Here is a 26,567-nt window from a genome sequence, read left to right as displayed (position 1 = left end):
CACTTATAATATATGATGCATGAATAATTGTATAATCTAAGGTGGGTTTTAAATCTATAAGTCATACACTATGGCATATAAACCAACATACACCTCATGTATATTAAATAAAATTTGATGAACTAGGATAATTAGCCTCAAATCCTAAAAAACTAAGCTAACTATTACAAATAACAATAAGTATCCAGTTCAAACAGATGAATCGGGTCTTGAACCATCTGGGCGAAGAAACATGTCTCCTTGATCGTGTACCAAATCCTTGTGATCGCCTACACGAGAGAGTAAATGCTTTACTCAATCGTTTACGAACATTTCCTGAGGTTAAACGATCGTTTAGCAACAATCGTGTACCTTGACTATGTAATGAAGCATGAAGGCACGTGATTGTGCAACACACATTTTGCAACGCAAGCCTTAAGCAATCGACTAAACGACAACGATGCGATGAAGCACAATCGTCTAAATGATCACTGAGAAAGCACGAGGTATCACATACTGGATGATCATGTAGTCAGTGACTATGTGATGAAGCATGCTAACTACACGATCGTTTAGTGCGTGTGCCTTTTATTAAACGATAAGCATCAAATGCTCTACGCGATCATTTACCTCTAGCGTCCACGCGATCGAGCAACCAATGCTACGATCGTTTACCTCCATGAATTACTTTCTGAATGAGGCAACCTCTAATTTTAGGAAAACAATTTTCCTTTTTATCTCACGGTTACCATAAAACCACCAATAACCTCCCACTCAATCGGTTATTAGAGAAAAATATTTAATTATCAAATAATTAATATATTATGAATAAATATGATAACCAACTTACCATATTATATTTTTAACCTATAGTTTTAATAATTCATCTCATGAAACATACAAACCATAGTTCTTTTTCTATTTTATGGTACTTAATATAAATCATATTTACATTAATTCTCCATTTGTCATACATCACACCAATTATATCATATATAATTGAATTTCCTCTTGTTAATTTGAACACTTCAAACTAACCCCAAGAACTGATTCTCAACTTGAATCCATTGAGCTACTAAGGGGACCTTATGGACCTGTAGCTTGAAACTCCAACGGTACGTGAATAACTTACTAAACTTTTTAGTCATAAGATCCACCATCCGTTAACTGCTGGACACTCCACTAAAGACCGGTAGCTGCACTCTCCCCACTACATATATATTTTTGTGTCCACATTAACCAATCAACAGTGTGATAACCCTTCATAGATCAATTTACTGTTTTGCTCCAGTAGTTATATCCAACTCCTTACGTACCACTGATTCCTCTAATGAACAATAAGTCATAGTCCTACTATGACTTGGTCCTCTCTTCCAAAGAGAGGATGTGGCCACTATGTTCAAGACCTGGAATCAGCCCTTAAGGGAGCAATCTATCTACTTACCCCTGCTTCGAGGAAGGGAGTGAATTCCATCTTGTGTAACTGAGTTTCCAGCTCCCTAATCAGACAAATTCCCAAAATGGTAGGCTTGTTGAGTTGGCAATCTAGCCACTTTCACCCATACTAATCAAAGGACCACCCTCAAAGGCAAGAGTTCCCAAAATACTAAGGATTAAGGTCATGTCACCTATGGCCGTTTAAGTGAGATGTAAGTCTCAAGTATCAACGACATTATATAAAGAGATTAATCATCTTGTGGTTCGGTCTTATATAAACTCTTTTTATAGGACACCCCTGCTCGCATGTCTCCATATGAATGGTCAGGATCAAATCATCTGTAGTAGTTCACAATACTTGTAAACCTCTACAAAGCGACTCGTATCTGTAGTGTCACCAAGATAAGATATCCTTCCTTTAATCCGTATACTACAAACCTTTTAGGTTATTACTTAAAGCATGATCCACTTGTATATCTCATATACATGCTTAAGTTTACATACAATAACCAAGGATCTTTGTTTATTGGATATGAGTAAATGCAAATAAAATAACTCTTATTTTATCAATAACAATGTGTATAATGTTTACAAACTACGAGACTCTAGGAGAATTAGGACACCAATCCCAATATGCCCAACATTCTCATAAGCGATTGCCAACACTAGTATCGTTAATCGGCCACAGTAGAGCGTGCAATTGTTTAGTATTATCTAAGTGATTGTTTATTATGATTATAAACGATCGTATATATCATACTAAACTATCTCTTACATTAGTGTGGGTGATTTGTGATATTATGGTAGGCAATCTCCGAACATTATGCAAGTGATCTTGAATAACACAGGCAATAAATGCTTGGAAGAAAAGGATTTCGTTAGCACTTACATTCTCTTCGTTTCTGGTTTTGACGAATAATCTTCTTCGGAGAATTCTTGCTCTATACTCAAGACAAAATGAACTGAACGAAGTTGAAAGCAACTGACTGTGAGAATGTTGGCCTAAAATTGAGAGAACAATGGAAGAAGAAGTTGGGGTGTTCGACTGAAAGTGAATAATTGAGAGTGACCTTCCATTACTTTTTCCATGCTTGGTATCAATAATATTGAATGCTGGTGATAGAAAGTTGGTTGAGAATAAATGTTATGGTGGAATATAGGTGTTGCATTGAATATCTATGCCATCAATCGTTGAAGGAACCAATCGGTAAAGAAGGAAATTTCTGTTGAGAAGACCATTTAAAATTGAGAGCAAAACTGATATTTCACATGGGAAAAAGGTCAATAACAAACAAGTTTTTAGAAAAAAGTCAGTAGAAAAGTTTTGTTTTTTTTTGAGTCATTTTGCGAAACTTTCCCACAAAATGTGTGTTAATATAGAGAATAAAAAAATTATTTTTGCACTTAGGACATAGTAGACATTTCATATGCCCATTTGTCCCAAAACTCTCTATTTTGAAAACCATCCAAAAATCTCTTGACACTGTTAAATTTGTCCAATTTTTGTCAATTTTCCAAGGAAATTCGAGTTGCATACGTCTTTTGTCGAATCCAAATCCAGAACTACAAAATGAAAGTATTCGAAATCGAATCCGTTACTAGTAAAACCAAACGGCAGCTCTTCTATAACGCCATCTGTAAGGCCGACCGGTTTTTGCTATTTCGGGTTAGAGGTTCTTCTCTCTCTTTTCAAAGCAAAAAATCTCCGGCTGATAACTTCAAGTTCCAAGTCACTGTACGTCATTTTTCCTTAAAATTCATCCAATACAATCCTCAAATGGGGGTTAAATTTCTTCTTCTACTTCACCATCGCCTATAAAATGGATTCCCAATTCGAAGAGTCTTTGAATTGAAACAGAAATGCTCTGTAAACTCCCTTCCACGTACTTAAAACCATCTACCGCAGGATTGGACCCTTCAATTTCTCACCATGGTGATAAACGCAAGTTTGGGTGTTTCACTAGAAATGTTCCGGAGCCCAAATATCGGTTTAAGCTTGTGGGTCTGTCTATGGGAGATAAATGGCCTCTCAATGACATTGATGCGAGTGAGTTTGTAAACATTCTTTATAAGGATTTACAGTTATGGATTTCAATTTACTTTGTTTCTCTCTTTTTCTGTATTTTCCTGGTATAACTGTTTGATTAACTACTTCTGTAGCTCCATAGCGAAAGAAATTGTAGTTTCTGCAGACGCTAATTACTCCTTGCTGTGTTTGAACACAAGATTGTTTCATTATAATTTCATTTATAGAGCTAGAATAAAACATTCATGCATTGAGATTGAGTACAAGAACATTTTAGATTGGATGCTAATAGTCAATAGACATGGAAACACTTGGCGTTCTTCATTGTTATGGTGGGTGTATTATTTATCAGTGACACACCTTGGATATTATGGGGAGGAGATTTTTTGATCTAGAAGGAGAAAATTATTAGGGCGTCATCCTTGTGTTCCATGGACAACACTAACATAATTAATTAAAATGATAGCGTTCAATAAATATAACCAATGTGATACTGTTGTAGACCACCGTGTTAACATTCCTCCTCAAACCAAATGGTGAAGAATGACGTCGACTTTGTGGCACTGCTCCACGAACTTGGTCTCTGATAAGGCTTCAGTTAGTCCATTAGGAAGTTATCAGTGTTGGGAACATGCTGCACTTCCAAGGATTTGTCAAGGACTTCATCGTGAATGAAGTGTATGTCAAGTTCCACATGTTTAACCGGGTATGATAAATTGGGTTGCAGTGAGGGAATGCATTGATGTTGTCACACCCGATAATTGGTGTATGTAAGCTTGAGCAACTAAATTTTGTTGAGGGACTGAAACCAGCTGATCTCAGTAGCTTTGTGGGCCAAAGAACAATACTCATTCAGTGTTGGGCCTAAAAGCAACATGTTGCTTCTGGATGACGAAGCAATTAAAGAATACCTAAAGAATACTAAATTTGCATGTAGAGATTTTAGATCATCAGGTGAGCACAACCAATGTACGTCTAAGTAGGCAAAAATGGCGAAGTCATTAGACTTGGGAATTCGTAAGCCATGTAACAGAGTACCTTTAATGTTATTGACGGCTTTCCAATGGAGGGATGTTCAATTATGAAGAAATTGGCTTAATTTGGTGATGATAAACGAATTTTCAAGTTTGATGTGTGTAAGGTATTGAGGAGTTCCAATGGCTCCTTGATTCTATGTGGGATTTGTCACTGCTTTTCCCTAATTGGCTGTTAAGTATTTTTTATTGACTACAGGGTGGCGCATGGCTAATGTGAGATAGGCCCAGTCTTTTGACAAGATTCAGTGCATACTTGGTCTGGTTGGGATGGATTCCATTGTTGTCACAGGGAACTGAAATACCAAGGAAGTAGGATAGATTTCCTTCAAAGCAAAATTTTTGTTAAGTTCTTCAACAAATAGTTGATGATAACATTGTCATTTCCCGTCAGTCTATCACTAAGATGTCATCAACCTAGCTTAGAATAAAGATCTTAGTTGATGTCATAACAAGAAAAAATAGAGAATTATCATTTCAATGATTTTTAAAACCCCATTGCAGTATCACTTGTCTAAACTTGTCAGACCAAGCCATCGGGGCTTGTTTCAATCCAAGTCTTGTGTAGTTTACAAACATCATTTGACAACTACCGATTCATAAAACCTTCTGGTTGTGCCACAACGTTATATTAAGGTCAATGCTTAGTTGTTACTGCCTTTTGTCTTAGTATTGCTTTTTTCCCCCTCCTCCCTCCTAACCCCTGTCCTGTCTGTGCTGTATTCTCATATCCTGACAGATGCAGTGCAACAAAACCTAAACAAATGGCTGCTGAAGACGCAGAACTTCTTAAATGAAGTCACATCTTCCCGGGGAAAAACCAGTAAGAACAAAGATCATATTCCTGCAGGAGCCCATGGTACCACCGAAATAGAGGATACAGTTATGGCGGAATATACTGTTAATATCAGGACACCAAATGGCCTTCTCTCTTCTACTGCTGTTGTATCCATTGAGCAATTTAGCAGGTCAGATTATTACAAAATTTGGTCATTTGTTCTAAAGATATTGACAATATTATACCTTATTGACTTATTTTCCATTTAATGTTCCCTCCTACTGGAGAACATCTTTACATTACACTGTATAATTGTCTAGCAGGTTTGCCCGAGAGATTAAGGGGAAAAATTTGAGATCTTACGAACAATCAAAACATATAATTGTCATTGTGAACATTGTAATAGGAGGGAAAGGATGAAATTTCTCTGGGAATTATTATTCAACAATGTGTACACGAGGCTAGTAATGTGTGAAGACTTTGTACATAAATCATTTCTGTTCCATGCATATTCGTTTGAGGATGAAAACCTTGTTTTGGGGAAACAGTTTCACTTAAAATTGCTGAATCATCCAGTTTTATTGATGGAAAGAAGTAGATATACAGATCCAAGTATTTTCTACCAGACCAAAGCAAAAACTTATGTCTAAAATCTCTTGTACTAGAAACCCGGAGAAAGCCAGGTAACTAAGTTTTCTTTTAAGTTCTTAAGACTGCAAATAGAAGGTCCAGTTGTTCATTCACACATTTTCTTCTGCACACATGACTAATTATTTTGAACCAGAAACAAAAGTTTTTATTGATAAAATGAAAAGAGACTAATGCTTAAAAGATACAAACTGGACAAAGGGAAAAAAAAATTACAATGGAAGTACAAAATCAAAACCAAATGAGGCATAGAACTTGAAAGAATATCCAACAAGGAGATTAGAAAGAGCACACCAAGAAGAGGCCAACAAACAATTGAGCTGAACCAAACTCTGGACAGAAATTGAGCTAAAAACAAGAACCACAAAAAAACATTGAAAGAACAGCTGGATTGCCAAAATGCTGAGGGGATGAAGAAAAAGCAGCCTAACAACAATGAAAAATCGAGATCTCCTCTACTCCAATGAAAGAATGCTGAAACGGGGACTTTCCATAATAAAAATCTTCAACCAATGATCAAATAGCAAATAATCCACATATTGCCAAATAAAAAAGATGATCAGGAAATGTGGGAACTGAATTTGAAACCCTAGAATAAACAAATAAGAATCAGGTTACATATCGGGAACTATACTTATCTTCCATATATTTACATTTGCTACTAATCAATTGGTTACATAAGTCATCTGGGTCATCAAAAAAACCTATAGCCATTTTCAGAGAAGAGCTCTATTTTCTTTTCCAATTCTACCTAAGCCAAGGCCCCTTTGGCCTCTAGGGAGAGTGACTCTCTTCCAACTAAAGTGGCATGAGTTGCTATCGAAGTGGCACCCTTCAATAGAGAGTCCCTGTGAGATTCTTGATTTCCTTCGAGATGGAGGTTGGAATGGGAGAATTTTCAGAAACATTTACTGAAGTTTTGATAGTTTTATTGATTTTGTTTCATGGTTTGTGTTTGTGTAAATGTAAATACCTTTTTAATGACTATAGGCTTTCTTATTTGATTTCCAATTGGAAAGCTTTATTGTAATACACCTGTTAGTGTTTGGGAGTTGTTTAGCTCCTTTTATTTATTCAGTGATGATATTCGTTTGAGGAAGAAGAAAGAAACATGAATATGGAGTCTAATGTTGGCTGCTTTAAAGCTAATATTTTGGTTGGCCTTCCTTTGAAGCCCAATTCTCATCTTTATGGGTAAATACGGTGAAAGCTATTCTTGCTGAAATTTAGTTTGAACATAACCAACGGCTCTTTCAAGACAATTCTTCTTCGTGGTTCAAGTGTTTTGAATTAGCTCCGACTAAAGCTACATCATGGTGTTCAATGTCTAAGTTATTTGCAGGCTTTTCTGTTCAAAACTTATGTTTAAATTGGAATGCATTTATTTTTTCTGAATAGCTTATGTTTTGTTAAGTTTGTATTATTATTGTTTTATTTTGTGTCATTGTCTTTTGAGCAATAGCTTCTTTTCATTTTCATTTCATCAATAGAAAGCTGTTTCCTTTTCTTTAAAAAAAAAAAAAAAAAAAAAAATTGAAATCTAAGGAAATGAGTTAGAACTTGAAAGCCTGAAGAGCACAGGTTGCACAAGTTTTTTTTTGTTATCCTCCAAAACATAATCCACAACCATTAAAAAACTAGAAGTAGGTGTTTTCCAGGCTAGCCTTTTCTGTGGCCATTTGAGTAAATATCTTCTCAATAGGCCCAACCTTTCTTTTTTCCAAAGTTCTGGAGAATTAATTAATCTTTTTCTTCTATATGCTGTGTCCAAGGCTTTGGGCTTTCCTGGGTGCTAGCTCCATTACAAGTGAGGTCAATCTATTGAATTGGGTCCCTTGAGTATTTTGATGAGGTGGATCAATTGCGGTAACAATGTCAAAAGGAGGTTGTAGATTACATTACTAGTTTTTTTTTCCTCCTTTAAAAGGACATTGAAATAATGAAAAGAGACGAATGCCTCAACATACAATGAAACAAAATATAAAACAAAGCAACCAAAACAGTAATGGCTAAAACAATGGTTTTCTTACAACCATTCATAGGAATGAAGTTATATAGGTCATTGTGTTGATGATTTGATGAGTTGAAGACAACATTTTTGGTTAAAGTATTCTCGAATCATAGAAAAAATGATTTCATATATGGAATTTTCAGCTTTGTTATTTTTCAAACTCAATGCTGATTTATTATTTTTAAGAGGGAGGGAATCTATATGGCATAATCTTGTAATGTTGATTTGAGTTTGTTGGTTTTAGTTGCTGGCTTGTTAATTAGTTAGATGATTTAGTTATTGGGCGAGCATCCTTTAGCAAGATTTAATCTGTATGTGTATGACTTTCTGAATAATAACAAAGACTCTTGTGAAATATTCTTGAAGATTATTTTCTTCTCTGTTAGGTTGCATTACCATACATCGTTAGCTAGTTTTGAAGATTGTTTTCTTATATGTTAGTTGCATCACCACTCACTCATATCTTCACTTTAAAGGAAAGAAGATCAGTTCATTCTTTCCCATTTTAACTTGTCTATTTTTCTACTTAGCAATAAGAAAAAGTGAAATTTGAGTGGTTCTTAGTAGCCTTGAAAGTTTGATTTCATGTTTCTGATTTGTTTATTTTTTGTTTCCTGTCTTGTCTAGGTATTCCGTTCATGTATTTGTGAAGAATTATATAGATAATTTATTTGACTCATAAATGTAATGACATGCAGGATGAATGGCTTGACTGGGCAGAAAATGCAGAGGATATTTAAAGCTCTTGTGCATGAATCTGTTTACAATGATGCTCGCAGTTTGGTAGAGTATTGCTGTTTTAGATTCTTGTCAAGGGACAGCTCAAATATTCATCCTTCACTCAGTGTAAGTGCTTCTTGCTTTTTTTTTTTTTTTTTTTTTTTTTTTTTTTTGTTTTTTCCTATTCCTATAACAGAAAATTTTAGGAGCTATGCAACTAGAATTTGTTTGCTCTTGGGTTTTTATGGTCTCTTTTTGGTGTGCTCTTTCTGATCTCCTTGCTGGATATTGTTTTCAAGTTTTATGTCTCATATGGTTTTGGATTTTATTCTTCCATTGTATATTTTTTTCTTTTTCTCTTCGCTCTCTCCTGGAGTTTGCAAAATTTTTGGGCATTAGTATCTTTTCATTTCATTTCATCAATGGAAAGTTTCATTTCTTGTTAAAACAAAAAATCACAGTATGAAGAACAACCTTTCTCATCTTCTGGAAGGATGTGGACCAAAAATGAAAGCAAGAATCTTTTGGAATAGTATACTCAGCTCTAATTTGGGATCTGGACTGAAAGAACTCTTTAGATTTGTGAATTCAAAAGGTTTTTTTTGGGACGTAAGAGTTTCTTAATCAAACATTCAATGGCTTCTTGATGTGGTATTTTAAAATACTTTTGCAATTTCTCCTTTTCTTGACCTTTACTTTTGTTAGAATATGTTAAATCACCGATCAACTAAAAAACTTAAGCTGATGGGTGAAGACAAATTTTATATTATATCATCTAATACTCCCCTCACTTGTGGGCTTGAAATATGTAGAATATCCAAAATGTGGAAATCAATATTAATTGGGGAGAAAATAAACATTGCAGAGGTTTGAACATAAGACCTCCTAAACCACTTGCTTTGATACCATATTAAATCACCGATTGACCCAAAAACTTAAGTTGATGGGTGAAGATAAATTTAATATTATATCATCTAGCGGAATAATTTTTTTTAACCCATTCCTTTTTGCTCAAACTCTCACATTTTGTAACTTTTCTTCGCATAAATGGAAAGTTTTAATTCCTTAAAAAGAAACTTTCATATTTTAATGATCAGTCACATATTAATCTTTTTGAAATAGTGTATACAAACAACCCAACAACATGCTATAAGATCATGAACCCATACCAATTGACGTAGTTTAAAATAAAAAGAAAAAAAGAAAAAAAAAACTGCTGAACTTTCTGCTCTAATAGGGTTACAACCTCCCAATGAATGATGTTGCCAAGGAACTAGACCAAAGGCACCAAAAAAAGAAAAAAGGAACAACTCTTTTGATATTTTTAAATTAGTATTTGTTGATGACCAGCAAGAAAATGGTTCCCCCCCTTCTTTTTTCTTAATGAATAAATTCTATTTATTTCTGCAGGAACCCTCATTTCAGAGATTGATATTCATAACAATGCTTGCTTGGGAAAATCCATATCACAAGCATACCAATATTTCAGAGGAAATTTCTTTTCAGGTTGTTAATTCAATATTAAGTTTTATGCCATCTTATGAATTTGCTTGTTGTGAGATAATCAAAACAAGGAATACTTTATCAATGTTATCAAAAAAGGATCTCATGCTTTATATATAGGCTAGGCTTTGGGAATATGAGTGATTTACATGAGGTTAACAATTTTAGGCTAAGCCTAAAATTAATTAATATTTGAGCAAGGTAACCACACAAATAGGTCAAAACTAGCAAAAACTGATAAACCACGCTAATGGGAGGAACAAAAATAGAGCTAAATTGCCAAATCTGAAGAAAAAACTGAACCACAAAAAATAGAACTGAAACTGAAACAACAAGAAACTACTTGTTCAAATATCCTCACAACTGAGTGTTCTTTTAGATCTAAACACACAGGCAGGCTGCAAATCAAAACTTGAGAGGATCCCAAGTGACTGGAGTGGCGAGTGCTGTTCTAGCACCCCAACACATGGTGACAAAGACAGAATTCTTCAATTGCTTGTGTGGCTGAGACTCCTAGTATAGAAATAGTAGGACTATTAGGAGAATATTAGTATTGGTATTGGTAAGGGGTATAAGAGTAATTAGATAGGAAGTTAGTTAGTGAGTATTGTTATAAATAGGAGTGGGAGTGGTAGGGGGTGTGAAGAATTTGATGGGAATTTCCTTTGGGAAATTTTGGAGAGACTAGCCCTCTCGAAAGGCTAGGGTTTATCTTGTTATTTTGTTTGTGAGTTTATAGCATATTTTAATACATTTTCATATATTTCTATGATTGAATTGCCCTTGAGTTTACTCTATATTCTTGATTACTTTCTCTTTGAGGAAGAAACCACAAAGAGAGGCAGAGCTACGTACAAAGATCGGAAGAAGACAACGTGGGCGGATTCGAAGGCCGATAGGTAGCCAAGACGATGGTGGATCCAAAAACAAAGAAGACAATAGCTAGATCCAACGACGAAGGGGAAGGTGGCTGGCAATGAGGGTAATCGGATTGTTCATGGCGGAAGAAGTCGTGACGAAGATGGAGAAGGAGGAAAGGGAGCGATCGTGTGAAAGACGGGGACCACTGATGTGTCAAAATCTTACAGGAGAAACGCTTAAATGGAAAGGGAGTGTCAAGCCGAAGGTTATGGGCTTACTTTGTATGTATGGGCTAGGCGAGTCTTTGGAGGCCCATGGTTATATTACGAGGGAAAGTGAACGAAATTGGCAGTGGTAGTGGAAAAAATAGGAGGGAAATGAAAATTCTAACCCTAGTATAATCTACGTGTCAACCTTTTGGCTGATAGAGGAATGGAATCGTAATTCTAGGGTTATGGGACTAAAATTGAACCCTAAAATCAATGGCCAACGTGGAAATTTCAGAGGAGGGGTCGGGCGAAAATGGAAAAGGAGAGGAAATCTTACAGAAAGGCAAGTTGGATGGCGAAGGACTATTGAAGAAGCGGATAAACTCCATCAAACTATTGAAGAAGCGATAATCGAGTTACTGATAATGGCGGAGAAGGACGCACAATAGTGGACGAAGAAGAAGAATCGTAACAGAGGAGATTATTTGGAAGAAGAGGTGAGGATGTTGTTCGACGGTGACGGACAACTAGAGGTGCGGACGGAGACTTACGGACGTGAAAATCAGAGGAGAATACAAGGGTTAGCGATGATGGAAACGATGTTTCTTGAAACGGTAGAGGGAGGCGTGTTGCAGTTGGAGACAAAGAAGATGACGAAAAAACGTTGTTGGTCACGTTGAGAGGAGATGACAGGAGGACGATGAGATTGGAGGCACGGTGGTCAGAGGCGTTGGAAGTAGCGAACGGTGCTGAGCGTTGGTGGCTGGAGAAGCAATCTTAGGGAAGCTGTAGAGTCCGTGTAGAAGAAAGTGGCTGGAGAATGATGGAGAAGAAGGCTGGAAATGGGTGCAAAATGTGTGAATACTTGGGAAAATTATTCCGTACCGATGTGATGTGGCAGGTGGTGGGGCTAGGAGGGAAAAAAAAAAGAAGTGGCTCATTAAATTTGGTTGGGTTTATGGGCTGGGATTTGGTAAAGAAGCCCAAGTCTTGCTTTGCTCTAGAAGTAATTTAGGGCAGATTTTTTATGCTGCTGGAGTGGAACAATTTTCTTCCAAATGTGGGGCTCTAACACATGTCAAAAGTTGAGGAAGAAGGGAGCTTCTCTTCTTGGGCTGCTCTATGGGCTAAAGAACGTTGATTCTGGGCTATGGGCTGAAGTTAAGGGAACTGATTGGATTCAATAGCTTTCCAAAGCTGAAGAGAAGAATTCCTTTTCCAAGATTGAAGAGCAAACTACTGGGGTTATGTTTTGTTATAAAAAAAAAAATTGCCCAATTTTGTGATTATGTTTTGGAAACACAGGTGTCTTCGAAGGGTGGAGTATTGTAAGACTCCTAGTATAGAAATAGTAGGACTATTAAGAGAATATTAGTATTGGTCTTAGTAAGGGGTATAAGAGTAATTAGATAGGAAGTTAGTTAGTGAATATTGTTATAAATAGGAGTGGGAGTGGTAGGGGGTGTGAAGAATTTGGTGGGAATTTCTTTCGGAAATTTTGGAGAGACTAGCCCTCTCGAAAGGCTAGGGTTTATCTTGTTATTTTGTTTGTGAGTTTATAGCATATTTTAATACATTTTCATATATTTCTATGATTGAATTGCCCTTGAGTTTACTCTATATTCTTGAGTACTGTTCTTGTTAGGAGGGTTCCTAACAGGCTCACATGTAGAAGTTTCTGACAAATGACAACAACAATATATCTCTTGATGGCAACGTTCTCTTGATGTGGGTAGTGTTGACAAACAACCAGTCTAACTTAGTGACCCAAACTTCAAACCTTAACCTCCAAAAGAAAAATCTTAAAACCCTAAACTTAGGTCTGATACCATGATAATGTAAGACCAAAAGAAGACAGAATTTAACACTCATTTTATATATTAGAGTTCAATATATATAAGCATATATGGAAGCCCTAAACTAAGAGTAGTAAAATTACAATAAAGAATAGAGGACTAATAAGCTCCTCTATTCACACACATTGATGTAAGGATATTAAGGGTATTTTGGACATTTCTTGTAAAAGGGTATTTTGGATATTTTTTGTAAAATGACAGATTGTATTCTCTTTTTAAATTCAGTTTTAATTTTAGAATAGGTGTGACAAAACCCTTCTCCTTTGGGTCTATTTAAAGGAGGTTAGGTTAGTTAGCTAATTAGGTGTGTACAAGTCCTTTCCCTTTGGGCCTATTTAAGGGAACTTATCACTCATTTTAATCAATGAATAAAAACTTCAGCTCCAAGATTCTTCCAAGATTTTTCCAAGACTCTTTAGTCTTCACCATTTGGTATCAGAGCGACCTCGTGAAGGGACCTCATGACGAGTAAAGGGCTCGGTAAACTCCCCACTCTTCTCCCCCTCTCTTCTAGTGATGCGGAGGCATCTTTTTCCACTCCGAAGATTAGGCAATCTAAACTACCGTCAACGGCATTATGGATCATATGAGTGCTATGCAAAGTTCTATGGTGGGTTTGCAACAAGCAATTGAAAAACTGACTTTGGACGAAGGGAAGAATGGTTGAAATCAACCAAGAACTCATCAAGAAGCACCAGACTCCAAGAATTCAAGAACCAGCAAGAATACATCAAAGATTTGAAGTTAGAGGAGTGCGGCTGCCAAATCCTGTCATAATCATCAACATCTGTCGGTTTGCCTGCCTTCTAGACCCGTGCCACCAAATTTGTTGGGGCTGGATTCTGATTCATTAGAAGATGAAGACTCGGCTAGTCCCCAACCACATTACCGAGCAAGAATGATGTATCCACCTCATGGGAATAACCCACTTTTTCAACAACAAATTCCTTTTGCACAAGCACAGGGGTATGGAAATCAAGATTATTATCAAGATTGGCATGGACAACCAAATTGGAAATGACTTTAAAATGAAGATCGAAATACCCACATATAATGACAGAAACTTCAAAAGGGCAGTCCAGTGAACTACCTACCAAAAACAAGGGGAAAGAAGTTGAATCTAAGGGAAGTCCTACTTTTTCTTCTAGAAATAATAATAGACCTAATCTTGGCAAATGCTTTAGGTGTGGTCAAACGGGATACCTTTCTAACGATTGTCCCCAAAGAAAGAACCTCACAATTCAAGAAGAACATGAGGATGAAGAAGATGAGGACTACTCTGAGGAAGATATCAATGTGGCCCAATCGGATGAGGGAGACATTCTTTCTTGTGTAATCCAAAAGGTCCCCTTGACTCTGGTAACCGAAACAAATCCTCAAAGGCACGTGTTATTTAGAACCCGTTGTATCATCAACAGGAAGGTATGCAACGTTATCATTGATAGTGGTAGCTTGGAAAATATGGTGTCTAAAAAACTTGTACACCACCTTAAGCTAAAAGTTGATCCCCATCCAAGCCCCTATAAGGTAGGATGGATTAAAAAGGGGGGAGAGGTTATTGTTAATGAACTTTGTATGGTTCCATTGTCAATTGGAACACATTACAAAGATCAAATCATATGCGATGTCCTAGACATGGACGCTTGTCACATTCTACTTGGAAGACCTTGGCAATACGATAATCATACCAAACATAATGGTAATGCCAACACATATGAGTTTGAATGGATGGGTAAAAAGGTGGTCCTTGTACCTTTTGATTTGAAAACTCCTATGAGCAAACATACCATCAAGGAGAAGCACAAGGCAAACTTATTTTCTATCATGCCTTATAAACAGGCTTGGGCAAATGCAAACACATTCAAACTAGCTTTATTTGTCCATGCCAAACCCAAGGCCTTATTACCAACCCCTATGGATAGCAAAATGCAGAACCTTTTAGACAAGTTTCCCTCCATTACTAAGGTCCCAAGTGGCCTACCTCCACTCTGGGACATTCAACATAACATAGATTTCATCCCAGGATCTTTTTTACCCAACTTGCCCCACTATCGAATGAGCCCTAGTGAGTATCAAGCCCTCCAAGCCATTATCCAAGATCTTTTACATAAGAAACATATTCAACCTAGCCTCAGCCCTTGTGCTGTCCCAACTCTTTTAGCTCCCAAAAAAGATGGTAGTTGACGTTTATGCATAGATAGTCGTACGGTCAATAAGATAACAATCAACTATAGATTTCCAATCCCAAGAATTTTGGACCTACTTGACCAATTAGCTGGTGCAAAGGTATTTTCCAAGGTGGATCTACATAGTGGATACCACCAAATAAGAATTAGACCGGGGATGAGTGGAAAACCGCATTCAAAACTAACTAAGGACTATTTGAGTGGCTTGTAATGCCCTTTTAGCTGTTAAATGCACCTAACACTTTTATGAGACTTATGAGCTAAATATTTTTTACCTTGCATCAACAAATTTGTGGTCATTTACTTTGATGACATCCTAATTTACAACAAGACTGTCAATGACCACCTTACACACCTCCAGGAAGTATTCTCTATCCTTGAATCTAATGCTCTATACATCAATCCTAAGAAATGTGTCTTCTTATGCAGCAACATCAAATTTCTTGGCTTCATTATTGGACAAGAAGATGTCCAAGCGTATCCTAAAAAAATTGCAGCCATCAAAGAATGGCCAATAACTACATTGGTCAAAGAGGTGCAATCTTTTCTTGGTTTAGCATCATTTTAACGCAAATTTATTAAGAATTTTAGCTCCATAGCTGCCCCTTTTAACTCGTTGCCTAAAGAAAGGTAAATTTGCATGGTTTGAAGAGACTAGGATAGTTTTAATGCTTTAAAAGACAAATTAGCTAACCCACCGGTTTTAACTCTCCCAGATTTTAGTAAAGTATTTGAAGTAGTTGTAGATGCAAGTTCTATTGGCATAGGGGCTGTCCTCTCACAAGAATCCCATCCTTTAGATTTTTTTAGTGAAAAGTTAAGTGAGGCTAGACAGTGGTCCACCTATGAACAAGAACTTTATGTATTGGTTAGAGCCCTCCATCAATGGGAACATTATCTTATAGGCAAAAAATTTGTTTTAATAACTGATCATTATTACTTAAAATTCCTTCATTCTCATAAAAACACGAACCGAATGCATGCTAGATAGATTTCTTTTATACAAAGATTCGATTTTATCATCAAGCATACATCTGGAATCACTAACAAAGTGGTTGATGCCTTAAGTAGAAAGTCATCTCTCCTTACCATGCTTTAAAGTAAAATTATTGCCTTTGACCATCTACCAAATTGTTATGAGAATGACCCTGATTTTCATGATATTTGGCATAAATGTTTCTCTAACTCTCCTCCTAAGGACTACCATCTTTTGGATTGTTTTTTATTTTGTGGTAATAGGTTATGCATCCCACGAGGATCTCTACGCGAGGCTATCATCATGGAAGCCCATTCGGGCAGCCTAGCAGCTCATTTAGGCCATGACAAGACCTATGAAACCCTTGCCGCACAATTTTTCTGGCCTCAGCTTCCCAAAGATGTCAACAATTTAGTGAAAAGGTGCTTTACTTGCCAAATCTCCAAAAGTCACACTCAAAACACCGGTTTGTATACTCCTCTTCCAATCCCCACTAACATTTGGGAGTACTTATCGATGGATTTTATATTAGGGTTGCCAAGGACACAAAGAGGGTTTGACTCTATATTTGTCATTGTGGATGGGTTTAGCAAAATGACTCATTTTGTACCTTATAAGAAAACATATGATGCTTTGAACATTGCTAATCTTTTCTTTCGAGATATTGTCAGGCTTCATGGAATTCAAAAGACAATTGTGTCTGATAGAGATGTCAAATTTATGAGTTCCTTTTGGAAAAGTTTCTGGAAACGTTTTGGCACTAACCTCAATTTTAGCTCTTCAAGCCACCCACAAACGGACGGTCAAACATAAGTTACAAACCGAACATTGGGTAATATGCTTCGATGTCTAAGTGGAAATCAACCAAAACGATGGGACACTAACCTTGCACAAGTGGAGTTTGTTTACAACATGCAGAATAGATCAACAAGTGTCCATTTGAGATTGTATACACTAGACCCCCTCGTTTGACTTTTGATCTTACAACTCTTCCTTCTAACGTAGATATTAGAAAAGAAGCTGAAAGACTTGCTGAACGTATTCAAGAACTACACTCGGAAGTCATTGACCACCTAGAGAAAGCAACCTCCACATACAAAGCTCAAGCAGATAGTCATAAAAGACATGTTTCACTCAAGCCCGGAGATCTTGTAATGATATATCTTTGAAAGGACCGCTTGCCAAAAGGAGCATACAACAAACTTAATGACAAAAAGCTCAGACCATTTGCTATCCTTGAGAAATACAGTGATAATGCTTACAAGATCGACCTCCCATCTTCATTCAACATAAGCAATATTTTCAAAGTTGCAGACATCTTCCCTTATCAAGCCCCGGATGAGTTCAAGCTTTCAACTTAAAACTCGAGGACGAGTTTAATTCTAAGGGGGCCGAGTTGATGTAGGGATATTAAGGGTATTTTGGGCATCTCTTGTAAAAAAGGTATTTTGGATATTTCTTGTAAAATGACAGATTGTATTCTCTTTTTAAATTCAGTTTTAATTTTAGAATAAGTGTGACAAAACCCTTCTCCTTTGGGTCTATTTAAAGGAGGTTAGGTTAGTTAGTTAATTAGGTGTGTACAAGCCCTTTCCTTTTGGGCCTATTTAAAGGGAACTTATCACTCATTTCAAGCAATGAATAAAAACTTTGTTAGGTACTTAAGTACCTTGGAGAACCACACCCCAAAAGCTAGCTATTGGGATGGGAGAGCCAAGCCACTTAAGTACCACATTGGTCATCCCATTCTAACCAATGTGGGACAAAAGCATCCCATACTACCTTGGTTCCTAACAATACCCCATCCCCGGAAAACCGACGTCCCGGTGGCTACTCCGGCGGTACTTCACTCGGCCACACCCGGTCAAAACCCTTTGTTGGTTCCACTAAAAAACGTCGACAACCAACTCTGATACTATTGTTAGGTACTTAAGTACCTTGGAGAACCACACCCCAAAAGCTAGCTATTGAGATGGGAGAGCCAAGCCACTTAAGTACCACATTGGTCATCCCATTTTAACCAATGTGGGACAAAGACATCCCATATTACCTTGGTTCCTAACAAACTTCAGCTCCAAGATTCTTCCAGTCTTCATCATACATACTATAACAATGGTAAAACCTATGAACCTTGGGGGCATATTATTAGGGAATTTAAAAGCTAGGACTAGAGCCCTTTTGGCTGCACGGTTGTAGCAATTTCACCTTGAGTTTACTACCTTGTGGCATACGATTATAGCCTTTTCATAAAAAGTGCCGATTTTAATGGCTTGCTAGGGTGTGAGCTATCTTGTGGAATCTTTTGGGTGAGAGGAACAACGATGTGTTTAAAGATTAAGAGAGGGACCCCTCAGATGTTTGGTGCTTGGTTAGATTTCATATTTCTCTTTGGACTTCGACTTTGAGGAGTTTCTATAATTATTCTATAGGTTTATTTGTGAGATCTTTGGGGTGAGAGGAACAACTGGAGCATGTGTGTCATATTTCAAAATAAGGATGATATCAAGATTTGAATGATTGATCACAAGATCTGTCTGGAGCTAGCCAAATCAACTTGTGCAATCTTATTGAATAATATATCCTTTAAGAAATGATGCTTGAATATTTCATATATAACTTTAAAGTTTAAACTGAATGTAATGTGTCAAAATAGTTTTTTAATACCAATGATAACGTGAAGGAATATGATTTTATAGATGCTACGGAGTTTTGGTAACTGGTAATAATGGACAAAGTCCATGATGTGCATGCGCCTTCTAACTCATTTCTCTATGTCTGGGGATGAACCTTTTTGTTTGACAATTGTTAGAAAATTTAGTAACTCACTATTTGATGAGCAAATTGGCAAGCTTTATATCAATGGTTCCTTTTGGTATTGCAGAAGATGTTAGTTAGAGAAGAGGCGTTTACGCGTATTGCACCAGCTATTTCTGGTGTTGCAGATCGATCCACGGTACATAATCTATTCAAGGCCCTTGCGGGTGATGAACAGAGCATTTCTTTGAGTTTGTGGCTCAAATATGTTGATGAACTGCTCAAGTGAGCATCGTAATTCTCTCTTAATCTTTTATTTGGCCATGGTACACTTGTTTAGGTCTATTTATCTTTAGTAGTGAAATGAAATGAAAATAAGATATTGTATAGGCTTTTTTGTTGCTTGGTCCACCACACATGAGAATCTATTTCATGTACAAGATACAAATCTTACTTATTCTGAATTGAATTGCTTAATTATCATCATCATTATTATTGTTAGGTATAATTCTCTTTTGATCATATAGTTTGAGATTAGTTTATATTTTGGTGTCATAGTTTCAAAATAAATAATTTAGTCCAGGTAGTTTAACAAATACCAAGCTTTTAGATCAAGTACTTTGACTATTAGTTGATACTTCCATGAATGGGCTTCTGCTTCTCAATGACTTGGAGACTCTTGAATGGGCTTCTTTATACTATCTTTTGTCTTCTATCAGATTACTTCCTTCTCCTGAGAGAGGTGATCATTGGTTGGTGGACGTTGGTTTTGGGCCCAAACCGATGCTGATTACCAATGTGTCAATTTTTGTCGGTTAGTTCTTGTCGAAAATAGCATATTACCCTAGGGACTTTTTCGTAATTTCTTATACCCTAGGGCTTCCCATTGTCTATTTATTTGGCCTGTTCTCTTGTACTGTATATAAAACCAATAATAAAAAATATGTCTCAATCACGGTTTTTTCTCCCTATTCTAGGGTTTTCCACGTAAACTGTGTGTTCGTTTATCGTTTTCTTTTTTATCATGGTATCAGAGCAAGGGGACGAAACCCTAGCCATCATCGACGAGAATCAACCACAGTCTTCTTCAGCAGTCACCGTGGGATCAGTAGAGCCGCAAACGTTGATATCAAAGCAACAGTCTAGGCAGTCGTCGAGCGTTACCTCCAAGCCGCGTTGCCTCATCTTATTCCAGCCGCCGTTCAGGTCTAGTAGCTGTTCGAAGGCAGCCAGCCGAGTTGTCCATCCCAGATCGAAGTGTCGATCGGTGGTCAGAGCCGTTCGATACTTGAAGCCCAGTCGATTGGAGCCGCTCCTCAACAGACCACGTCGAGCCCAACCGATGAGTCGTACCCAGAGGTCGCGGCTGGATACCTTCGATCGCGACTTCCACCTGCGCAAACCCTAGCCGATGGACATTTTCAGATGGTTCCGGCGCAATCCCTTCAGTCACAGCGTCCAGTCGGGATCTCCTCCAGCAACCCACTGTTCGAAGGTTCCTTGTTTAGCCGCGCTGACTCTGTTCCTTCTTTCCCTTCGGCTCCTTCCGCGGCGGTTGATGCTCGGGGCTAGGCTCCCTCAGCTAACTTCTTCCAACCGGTGACAGTACCGGGCCCCAATGAATAGAAAGGTCCAGTCGCACCTAGCTGCAACGGCGCGACCCAATGCCCTAGTGAGATTCGGCTTTGTTTCGCCTATCTCTAACAGCAAGTAGCAGACTTTGGTACAGTTCTTGGCACGAATCCACAACCAGAATTCTACTCTGAGAATCCGGTAAACTCTTTCTCTGTTTTACCCAATACGAATTATTTGTTTGGCTCAATGGGCAATTCTACAGGGTTCATCATTGGAGAAAAGTTGAATGGCCAGAATTATTTTTACTGGTCACAATCAATCAGAATGACACTGGAAGGGAGACATAAGTTTTGGTACTTGACGGGGGAGATACTAAAACCCCAACCAGGTGATCCTCAAGAACGTATCTGAAAAAGGGAAGACTCCTTGTTACGGTCAGTTCTTGTTAACAGTATTGGAAACCCAAATTGGCAGACCATTATTGTATGCTGCAACTGCCAAGGATATTTGGGATGTTGTGCAGAAGCTTTACTAAAAAAGGCAGAATGCATCTCGACTGTACACTCTACGCAAGCAGGTCCACGAATGCAAACAAAGGACCATGGTTGTAACTTCCTATTTTAATAAACTATCCCTGTTGTGGCAAGAGATGGATCTTTGTCGAGAAATAGTTTGGAATTGTGCACAAGATGGGGCTCAGTATTTGACGATTGAAGAAGCTGATCGGGTCTATGACTTCTTAGCTGGATTGAACTCTAAATTCGATGTTGTTTGAAGTCGAATATTGGGCCAACGACCTATACCCTCTCTCATGAAAGTATGTTAAAAAATACGGCTGGAAGAGGACAGATCGAGTGCTATGAACAACCCAGTTAGCACTTCAACTGAGGTTGCAGCCTTTGCTACAAAATCGTCCAGCTCTGACGGCGATAAGAAACCCACTCCTGTCTATGAACACTGCAAAAGCCGTGGCATACAAAAGATCAGTGTTAGAAGCTACATGGATGACCTCCAAATAGTAAACGTCGCCAGTCACATGACAAATCAAACCCTGGACGTGCCCTAGTGAGTGACTCGGCGAATGAGAATCCTCAGCATCAATCTCCAGTAGACAGTAAGACCAATCTAAGTACAGTTGGGGTTAGTGCCATTGCACAGTCAGGTACGATTTAGTCTTTTGGCCTTATTAGCATTAATGGTAAAAAAAAAAACCCTGGATTGTTGACTCAGGGGCTACAGATCATCTTATTGGCTCATCTGATCAATTTCTTTCATACTGTCCGAGTGCTAGTAATGAACGGATAAGAATTGCAGATGGGTCGTTTGCCCCTGTTGTAGGGAAAGGACATCTGTCTCCGTTTGAGGGTTTGGTACTGCGTGATGTGTTGCATGTTCCTAAGATATCATATAATTTATTGTCTATTAGTAAAATTATAAGAGATCTGAGTTGTCAGACAGTTTTTTCACCCGACTCTGTTCTATTTCAGGATCTGAGTTCGGGGACGATGATTGGCATTGCCCGGCACGATAGGGGGCTCTACTTCCTGACTGATGATGCTTCTTCTAGGAATGATTATAGGACTAGTCTCATTTCTTTAAATTTTTCTACTTTTGAGAATGACTTTATGTTGTGGCATTATCGCTTAAGACATCCAAATTTTCAATACATAAAATGTTTGTTTCTACATTTATTTCGCAAAATTAATATATCTTCTTTAAACTGTGATGTTTGTATTCATGCCAAACAGAGTCGTGTCTCCTTTCACTCTCAGCCCTACAAACCGTCTAGACCTTCACCTTAGTTCATAGTGATGTCTGAGGTCCCTCACCAACCACCACCTCCACAAGGAAACGCTGGTTTGTCACTTTTATAGACGACCACACTCGGCTTACTTGGGTCTTTCTTCTCACTGATAAGTCTGAGGTGTCGTCAATATTCCAGCAATTCTATACTACTGTGAAAACCCAATTTAATGCAAAGATTGGAATTCTTAGAAGTGACAATGGGCGGGAGTTCTTTAACGCCTTTTTCCGGGACTTCCTCACCTCTAAAGGGATTATCCACCAAAGTTCGTGTGCTTACACTCCTCAGCAGAATGGGGTAGCCGAGAGGAAAAATCGTCATTTGGTGGAAGTCGCCCGTTCCTTAATGCTGTCTACATCACTTCCATCTTACCTATGAGGGGATGCTATTCTCACTGCCACCCACTTAATCAACCAAATGCCCTCTCGAGTCCTCAATTTTCTAAATCCGTTGGATTGTTTTAAAGAGTCATACCCAACTACTTGTTTAGTCTCCAATGTTCCGCTTCGGGTATTTGGCTGTGTTGTCTTTGTTCATTCCCATGGTCCAAACCGCACAAAATTCACCCCTCGTGCTAAAAAATGTGTCTTTGTTGAGTATCCTCTCCACCAGCGTGGGTATAAATGTTACCACCCGTCATCTCACAAATATTTTGTTTCCATGGATATCACCTTTCTTGAGGATCAATCGTTCTTTCCCATTAGCCATCTTCAGGGGGAGAACTCTAGTGAAGAGGCTAACTGGTCCACATATGAAGTTCCCTTAGAGTCATCTCCGGTTCCTGAATATGTCAACCCTGTCCTTCCTACCAACCAAGTCCTATGAATAACAACTATAGGAAGAATCTCAGGAAGGAAACAACGGCACCTATGCATCTCCGGCTCTGGTCCATGAATCAGACCCAACATCAGGTACGTGTATTCTTGAAATTAATGATATTGATACTTGTGCTGAGACTAACGGTTGCAGAGAGGAAAAAGGCAAAGAAGGTGCTGATAGCACCACCATGGCAGATGGAGAGACAACTGAGAATAATGATCAGGAAACAATTTCGGAAAATGAGAATGATACCAGAGATGGTGATGATATGAAGGGACCTCTGAAGGTGAAATCCCTGTTGAGCAAACGATCAATCACAGTGGGAAACTTGACAGTATGGAAAATCGTGATGCTTCTCTCGATCTCTCGATAGCCCTGAGGAAAGGCACTCGATCATGTACGAAGTACCCTATGCACAGTTACATGACGTACAGTAACCTGTCACCCGAGTTTAGGTCCTTTACCACCAGTCTAGATACAAGGATGGTACCGAGTAGCATACAGGCTGCAATGGGAACTCCTGAATGGAAGGCTGCCCTCATGGAAGAAATGAGGGCACTTGAGAAAAACGAAACGTGGGATCAGGTGATTCTACCTAAAGGGCACAAGACGATTGGGTACAAATAGGTCTTTACTATAAAGTATAAGTCTGATGGAACGATTGACCGATACAAGGCCAGGTTGGTTGCCAAAGGCTTTACTCAAACCTTTGGTGTGGATTACTCCGAGACATTCTCTCCTGTAGCTAAGCTTAATACTATCCGGGTATTACTGTCAGTTGCAGTAAACAAGGATTGACCTCTGCATCAATTAGATGTAAAGAATGCATTTCTTAATGGGGAACTTGAAGAGGAAGTCTACATGAGTCCTCCCCCCCGGTTTTGAGGATCAATTCAAACACCAAGTATGCCGATTGAGGAAGTCTCTATATGGGTTGAAACAGTCTCCGAGGGCTTGATTTGACAAATTTACCACCTTTGTCAAAGGACAAGGATATGCCCAAGGGCACTTAGATCACACACTATTTACAAAGAAGTCAACTTCAGGGAAGATTGTAGTTCTCATTGTGTATGTCGATGATATTGTGCTTTCTGGTGATGATGATGATGAAATTATGAGACTCAAAGATGCCAAAGAATTCGAGATTAAAGACCTTGGGAAGTTTAGATATTTCCTCGGAATGGAAGTAGCTCGATCAAAGGAAAGGATTTCAGTGTCCCAATGGTAGTACACTATTGACTTACTAAAGGAAACAATAATGACCGGTTGTAAACCAGTTGACACCCCGGTTGAGTATAATTCAAAGCTTAGTAATACAGGTAACAGTGTCCATGTCAACAAAGAGAGGTATCAGCGGTTAGTTGGGAAATTGATCTACTTATCTCACACGAGACCCGATATATCCTATGCAGTTAGCATTGTCAGTCAGTTTATGCAGGCTCATTTTGAGGAACATATGACAGTAGTTGAGCGCATTCTACGATATTTGAAGGGAAGACCTAGTAAGGGCTTGATGTTCAAGAAGTCCAATAAACGTTGTGTTGAAGCTTTCATTGATTCTGACTGGGAAAGGTCTGTTGTTGATAGAAAGTCAACACCGGGTATTGCACGTTTGTTTGGGGTAATCTAGTGACTTGGAGAAGCAAAAAAATAGGGAGTTGTGGCCAGAAGTAGCACTGAGGCTGAATATCGGGCCATGAGTTTTGGGATATGTGAAGAAATCTGGTTGATGAAAGTGTTGTCAGATCTTCATCAAGATAGCGAGCTTCCAATGAAACTGTTTTGTGACAATAAGGCAGTAATAAGTATTGCAAATAATCCAATTCAGCATGACAGAACCAAACATGTTGAGATTGACAGACATTTCATCAAGGAAAGACTGGACAATGGAAGTATATGCATTCCTTATGTTCCTTCAAGTCAGCAAGTTGTAGATGTGCTCACAAAGAGGTTGCTATCCTGTAGAACTAGATTATGGGCAATAGAGATGGTGGCTTTATTGTCACAGACTTAACAATAAATTCGTATAGGTGTCTTCAATGAAAACTTCAATTCTTCAAGTATTCTTTTAATCCATATACCTTTATAGCTTCCATGAGCTAAAGCTCTAAACTTTGCTTCATCACAACGTCTGGCCACCACATTCTATTTTTTACTTCTCCAAGTGACCAGATTTCCTCCAACAAAGGAACAATAACCAGAGGTAGATCTTTTATCTATAGCACTTCCTGCCCGATGTGCATAAGTATAAACTTGTATTTGGAAGTGATTATGTCTTTTGAATAAAATACCTTTTCTAGGAGACCCTTTCAAATACCTCAAACTTCTGTAGGTAGTTTCAAAATGAGTCGGGCCAAGAACATGCATAAACTGACTAACCTTGCTCACAATATATGTAATATTAGGACGTGTATGAGACAAATAAATTAATTTTCCAACAAGTCTTTGATATCTCATTCCTTGTCCTTTATTTCATCAGTTTTTCCTACTTGTAGCCTTAGATTAGGTTCAATAGGGTTTTCTGCAACCCTACAACCAAGTAAGCCCGTTTTTTGGATCTCTATCATCTTAGCATCCTCCCTTCATCTCCCTCCACTGTTGCTACCTTCCTCCTTCCTTCTCTTTCTCTCTCTGACGTAGTCGGTATTAGAGTAAATTAGGATATTATGGACAAATCCTTAATTGATTAGGATTGGGATTAGTTTCCATGATCAATTAGAATTAGGATTAGTTTCTTTGTTTTATTAGGATTAAGACTGGTTTCTTTGATTGATTTGGATTAGGATTAGATTGCTTTCCAATTCTCTATAAATAGAGAGATTGTCTTTTTGTATTGGCAACTTTTGATTCACAATAAACACTTTGATTTGATTCTTGGATATTTCTCTCCTTTTAGCTCTTTAGGCTACATCACTCTCCTTCTTTGCTCCCTTGCCTTCCCTCATATTCTCCAAATCCCTGTCTTCTGCGCCTTCTCCTTTTTCCTCTCCCCTTGTCCATTTTTTCTTGATTGCTTCTCTCTTATTGACACCCACTATTCTTCTTCCTCCCGTTTTCAACATCCACCGTTCCTTACACTAGACATGCTGTTGAATATGATTAAAAAGAAAATTTTTCTATATGAACTCGGATCCAGCTTCATGTTTTACTTTTCTAACCTCAATGGACTATGCACCTTGATGGAAAATAGCAAGAATTACATAGATAAGAAGATTTATGATATCAGTAGGAAAGTGCTAGACATGGACCATTGAACCCGAACAACTGTTTTGTGTACAATATAGAACTTTGGTTGAAAAATTTTCTAATTTTCTATTCTTGTTAAAATGGTTACTTTTTGGGTCTAAGCATGCATTAAATTGTACTGAATCTTAGGTTTAATATGTTTTTG

At 38.0% G+C, this 26,567-nt stretch overlaps 1 protein-coding gene across 2 annotated transcripts in view; it reads left to right on the top strand.

Moving 5' to 3' along the window:
• Positions 1-2,878: 2,878 nt before the first annotated feature.
• The window catches only part of LOC120077886 (chromosome-partitioning protein, putative (DUF639)), a 47,682-nt gene continuing 23,993 nt past the window's right edge, over positions 2,879-26,567 (top strand). The window contains exons 1-5 of one of the 2 annotated variants that reach the window (XM_039031983.2): positions 2,879-3,463; positions 5,216-5,444; positions 8,612-8,759; positions 10,044-10,139; positions 19,106-19,263. In XM_039031983.2, the coding sequence (XP_038887911.1) occupies positions 3,277-3,463; positions 5,216-5,444; positions 8,612-8,759; positions 10,044-10,139; positions 19,106-19,263 (818 nt within the window). In that variant the 5' untranslated portion in view covers positions 2,879-3,276. The remainder of the gene's footprint in view (positions 3,464-5,215; positions 5,445-8,611; positions 8,760-10,043; positions 10,140-19,105; positions 19,264-26,567) is intronic. The other variant, XM_039031984.2, reaches the window with a different exon arrangement.

Source organism: Benincasa hispida, chromosome 5 (genome assembly GCF_027475165.1).
Source record: "Benincasa hispida cultivar pf3 chromosome 5, pf3_genome.v1.1, whole genome shotgun sequence".
In the NCBI taxonomy this organism is placed as follows: Eukaryota; Viridiplantae; Streptophyta; class Magnoliopsida; order Cucurbitales; family Cucurbitaceae; genus Benincasa; species Benincasa hispida.
Note: the sequence above shows the minus strand (reverse complement) of the source record. Positions and strands in the feature narration are given on the sequence as shown.